The sequence below is a fragment of the Apium graveolens genome, chromosome 9 (assembly GCF_009905375.1).
Source record: "Apium graveolens cultivar Ventura chromosome 9, ASM990537v1, whole genome shotgun sequence".
Lineage (NCBI taxonomy): Eukaryota > Viridiplantae > Streptophyta > Magnoliopsida > Apiales > Apiaceae > Apium > Apium graveolens.
The window spans coordinates 210011454-210017048 of record NC_133655.1 but is presented as its reverse complement, the minus strand read 5'-3'; the positions used below and the strand labels follow the sequence as shown (position 1 = coordinate 210017048).

The window sequence follows — 5595 nt, the reverse complement described above, 5'->3', positions numbered from 1 at the left end:
TGAATTTTAAGTTCAAATTGGCATTTGACAATAACAACTCAAAATCCAAATTATTGTCGCCACATAATTAAATAATATCTGTATTTATTTGAAAAAAGAAACTAGAAAAATGTCTAACTTTAGCATCCAAAAAGAACTTTAATGTCTATGTGTTCCCGGTGAAATGTTTTTATGTTATTTTCAAAAAAAATTGGGTAATATGTAACAATGTAAATTATAATTTTGATACGACTGAACATCTGATCTGGTTTATGTGTGCGCCTTTGGTTTTTGTAGTTTGTTTATTCTCTATGAGTATTTGTTTATAGTGTCTTCTTTTTCGGTTTTTCGTTTACGACATCATCTTAGATGTTACCAAATTTCCAACTCAGCAAAAGATGTAATGCATAATCTAATCTCTAGGTTCTTGACTTTTTCTCCCTCCCTCTACATATCTCAATTGTACGTTACTCTTTAATCTCACCTTTAAGATTCGTCAGTATAGTAATTTCCGAAAGGTACCACCTCAGCAGCATTCAATGGCTCTTTTACAAAACAAATTGAATTTGCTCACAGTGTTTATCTCTTCTATTTGTTTTGTTATTCTGATGTAAGTGCAAGTCATTCCTTATTTTAAAGCCAAACATCCGTTTTTCCTTTACTGCCTCACGCTGCACCATTGTTTGCATAACCTTGAATTTATTACCCTTCAGGTAAGTGCCAATTCCAATAATTTCGCTTGCTTGATATGAACTTTTTCCTGCATGAAATCGTTAAACCATTATGTTATAAAAAAAATTCTAACCCTGTATCGTATACATGCCATATTTCTAATTAAGTTTTCTGTCTTCCAAACATATACCTTGTTAAGATCGTTCGGGGGTTCCTCAAACTTGTGGACAACAGCTACTAATAACTTAATTACTTGTTTGTGTTCTTCCTGAATTGGATATTTGATTTATTTTTTTCCCAAATTTGTCAATTTGTTAATTCATTTTTTTCTTTTGTTGGTTCGAGAGGGGGAAGGGTTTAATTAGCTTCACTGAATGTAAAGCATTTCGATTTTATGGTTTTTGTGGATTCCACTTTTAATTGAATAGGGTAGTTATTATAATTCTAAATTTTTTTCCTGGGGGAGGGAGGGTGGTCTGTGTTATTGAGAAAGTAATTATATATATATTATACTTTTGAATTTTATTTTTTTAAAGGTTTGTCTCTGTCATCAGGATGTCTCGGAAAATACACAAGTACGAGGCCTGGGAGGAGAGAACTATTTCTGAGGTGAATGTCCAATATTACTTGAGGTCTCGTTCAGGGAATTCGCTGCTTGCGGCTGAGGGTAATGAGAACAGCAAAGGACACATGATTTATGTAGTTGCAAAGGCTTATCTTGAGGCTTTTGGATCCAGAGCAACCATCAATGCAAACACAAAATGGACAAAGCGGAGAGATGTAGTGAAGTGGCTTGCATCCTTGGTGAGAGATGATGACTGGCCACCCACTAAATTAGGTACATACTACTTATGTAAGATGTGATGAGTTACTGTATAATTCTGTATCATTCTGTGTTGCATGCATTGAGAAAATTTGTGTTTTTGACCCAAGGGTTTGTATTTTTCACAATGACATGAAGTTTCGGTCAAGAACTCAAGATACAAAGTAGAATTATTAACTAATTGAGTTGTAATTGTTCAAGACAAATTCAAATTATGTCTTGCATCGTTAAAGTTTTCTCATAATTAATAATTAACAGATTTCTTGTCCTCAGCAACCAATTCTTCTCTCTTGTTGCTAATATTCAACATTCCAGGCTCTCGGTTTTTAAAGTTTGTATGTAAATTTTACTTGCGAGTATGTGGCCTCTGATTCAAGCTTGCTGGTAGTCTGCTTCTAATTCAGTATCCTAACATCTATTGAACGTAATGAATCTTAAGATTGTACCTTCCAATTTTTTAGAGGTGGTCTTTCAAAGAAGTCAATACAATCATAGAATGTGTGCATGACTAGTTCTGTGTATGTTTAAGTTGTCATGCTTACAGGTTTTGCGTCATAGTCTTTTCAAGTCCACCGTCCTCTTATTATATAATGGTTGAGTGTAAATATGAGAGACTTGAATTAATCCACCGTCCTCTTATTGTATGTTTATGTTTAAGCGAGTGTGTTTCCGGTCTCTTAAGTAACTGTGATGCAGAGTAATGTTCCTAGAGCCTTGAACTTTATATATATATATATATATATGTATATATATATATGTATATTTCTTTTTTGCTCTTTTTGGGTGAGTTCGATCACAAGAAATCTAGATACTCACGCACTCATGACACATTTGTCTCCACTGAGAGTCAAACCCCCAACCTCTTGTTACCGAGGGTCAGGGTTATCCACTGGGATATCCGTCAGGATTACTTTCATATTGGTTGTGTCTGTTTTGCATATATTTAGTGCTAATTGATGTATAACGTAATTTTGCACTAATTATTATAAAGATTATGGTACCATTATTGATATTTTATATCTCATTTATGGTTAACACACAAAAGAGCGGTATACTGCAGAATTCCATCTTTGCCAGTATCCTCTATATGTATATCAGAAATTATTTTGATTTACTGGCTTGATCAATTTGGAGTGTATTTTCTTTACTAATTAAAGATATTATGTTACCTTAGATCTTGACCTAGTTCGGAAGCACCGAGGTGATGGTTCGAGTCTAGATGAAGAGGAGAAGCTTACCCAGGAAGATTTGATGAAGGGATCTTCTAAGAAGTTGAGTAGCTTAGTGCAGCAGAAACAGGATAGTGTCCGGTTAGATGCAACAAATCCAGTCCCGCCAAAAGAAGCAGCCGCAAGTGAATTAACAACCCTGAAGTTCAATACTGACCTATCAAGTATCGAGGCAAACTGTATAAAACCTGCAGAACCAAAACCCCATCTGCCGAAATCATTCCAAGTTGGTGAAAATATACAAGTACTCTGTCAGGACAGTGGCATGCGTGGCTGCTGGTTTAGGTGCAAAATCGTGAAAGTTTCAAAAAAAAGTTTTAAAGTCCATTACAATGACGCTCATAATGTAGAAGCATCCGGCAAGCTAGAGGTAAATCATTCCATCCATAGCAAACTGTTTTGGTGGTCAACCCTATCCCTGACACATAAGAGGACACAACTTTGTTGCTCAGTCACTGTTTGTTTTTGAGTTTTTCAAAGATATTTTGAAACTTGTGTAGCAGAGTCTGTTCATTCCTGAAGCTTTGATCAGTTGTGGATTAGCAGATGTATGAATCTTAAAAGTTGATTGCGTATTTTAAGGATAACTACCTTAAAACCCGTGGACGACACACATTTTTTTAATATTACATAATTTGAAAAAAAAATACTTAATCCAATTTTTAATTTTGTTTATTTAAAATTTTAAATGATATGACTTCACGATAATTATATAAATAAACGTATATATTCATAACTTTTTAGAACATTTAAACTTATTTAAAATAATAACATTAGTAAGGGGTGAAATATTATTATAATGAAATTATTATTTTATTGAGGGTAAAAATATAATGTCTCCATTATGTTGGTACCTTAAAAAACTATTATTTTAGCATGGTGATTACTTAATCGATTAACTATAACTCTATAAATTATATTTGAAAAATGCAATACGATATAATTTTATTGATAATTCTAAGTGTATTTAAAAAAAAATTTGATTTTTTATTTCACATGAATAGAATACGAATTATACTTAATCTAATATTAATTTTATTTATCTCGGATCAGTGATTTATATTATTTTATTTTAACCTGATACCCAATACACCGACCAAATCAAACTAATTTATTTAGTTTAATTTTAATCTTTTTGAATTTCGGATCAATAAGATAATTTTGTTTTAGACTAAATAATTAGTATATATGTTTTTTTTGTTGGTCGAATTATATTTTTATTTTAATATGTGTTAGTCTGAATCAATTATATAATGTATTTTTTATCCTGGATAAATAAAATATATTAATTTGTTTATCCAAGTTCATAACTTTTTTTTAGGAGAATTGATAGTATTATTATTTTACCTTAATTCGAGTCACATTATATATCAACCAAATCTTAAGAATTATATTTAATTTGTTTAAATTTAATTTAGCTCGAAGTAACAAATTAGAATGATATAGAACTCGATATGAATTAAAATTTAAATTGGTAGAAAAAATTGAATTTAACATAAATTATAGTGATATAGAGTTCGATATAAAATAGAAATGAAATTGGTAAATTAATAGAGCAAGTTGGCTTCAATATCAATTAGAATTAGAATTGAATCTTAAGAATTATATTTAGGTTGTTTAAATTTAATTTAGCCCGAATTAACAATTAGAATGATATAGAACTCGATATGAATTAAAATTTAAATTGGAAGAAGAAGTTGAATTTAACATAAATTATAGTGATATAGAGTTCGATATAAAATAGAATTGAAATTAGTAATTTAATAGAGGAATTTGACTTAAATATCAATTAGAATTAGAATTGATCGGCCCAATAATTATAATTAGAACAATTAAGTAAGGGTAATTAAGTAATTTTAGCAGGTACCGACCGACTGACTACAAACTTTTAGTGTTTTGTTTATTATAATATGGTATAGATTTGTTGAAGCATGTATTTAACCTGTTAACTGAATAATATAAACTTCTAGGTATTGTATGATGTATCAAAAGATACATAATTTTCATAACTCTATAAATGATGTGTAGGAATGGGTTCCTGCGTCTAGACTTGCAGATCCTGATAAGCGGAACTTAAGACACTCAGGCAGACTAACTGTCCGCCCATGCCCTCCTAAAGAACCTTTCAGTAGTTTTTTTGAGGTTGGAGCATCAGTTGAATCATGGTGGAACAATGGTTGGTGGGAAAGTTTTGTTGTTACTTGTGTCTCCCTCAGTAACAACGATAGTTACCATGTATTCTTACCAGGTATGCATGTTTCGTCTATATACATTTTTCAGAAGTCTATAAACATTTTTGTCTGTTGTAATTTGTCACCTGTATTTGCACTTCTATACTGTGATGGTACAAGTGCTTCTTTTACAAGTTGAATAGAAATAGTATTAAGAAAATGTATTTGTGGTTCTGATTTCCTGGTGCAAAAATAAGCCTAATCAAGTTACTTTTGTCAAGTATAGGTGAGCGTAGGTTCCTGAGTCTTCACCGCAAGGACATAAGGGTTGCTAAAGACTGGATTAATAATACATGGGTTGCTGTTAAGCCAAATCCTGATATTCTCTTAGACATATCTTCGAATGTGTAACATTTTCAAAAATATGGGTTTCTTGAAAATTTTCTGATGTAGTCAGTCCTGGAATTCATGCATGGAGTGTGATGTTTTTCCATATACAATTTACTAAGATACATTTCTCTAAAGAGGAGAGTATGACATACAATAACCTCTCATTTATGCTTTCTTTACTAAATTACATATTTTGATATGATGTTACGTGGCTTTCACAATATCCCACCATATTATAACAATTTAATTAAAAGTTAGGATTTCCTGACAAAAAAAAATTAAAAGTTAGGATTTCAAAAGTTTCATATCGATGCCCCCGACCAAATTCAAT

General features: G+C 31.4%; 1 protein-coding gene across 1 annotated transcript; it reads left to right on the top strand.

The window, feature by feature from the left end:
- Window positions 1-458: 458 nt before the first annotated feature.
- LOC141686761 (uncharacterized) lies at window positions 459-5347 on the top strand. Its single transcript, XM_074491819.1, has 5 exons — window positions 459-692; window positions 1206-1489; window positions 2649-3073; window positions 4732-4951; window positions 5161-5347. The coding sequence occupies exons 2-5, from the start codon at window positions 1207-1209 to the stop codon at window positions 5283-5285; spliced, it is 1053 nt and encodes a 350-aa protein (XP_074347920.1). The 5' UTR covers window positions 459-692; window position 1206; the 3' UTR covers window positions 5286-5347.
- The last annotated feature ends 248 nt before the right edge of the window (window positions 5348-5595 follow it).

Excerpts from the sequence above, each read along its gene's own strand:
- LOC141686761 (XM_074491819.1), top strand. The coding sequence starts at position 1,207 with ATGTCTCGGAAAATACACAAGTACGAGGCCTGGGAGGAGAGAACTATT. Across the intron at positions 3,074-4,731 it reads AAGCATCCGGCAAGCTAGAG|GAATGGGTTCCTGCGTCTAG; the intron begins GTAAATCATTCC and ends AATGATGTGTAG. Across the intron at positions 4,952-5,160 it reads TTACCATGTATTCTTACCAG|GTGAGCGTAGGTTCCTGAGT; the intron begins GTATGCATGTTT and ends TGTCAAGTATAG.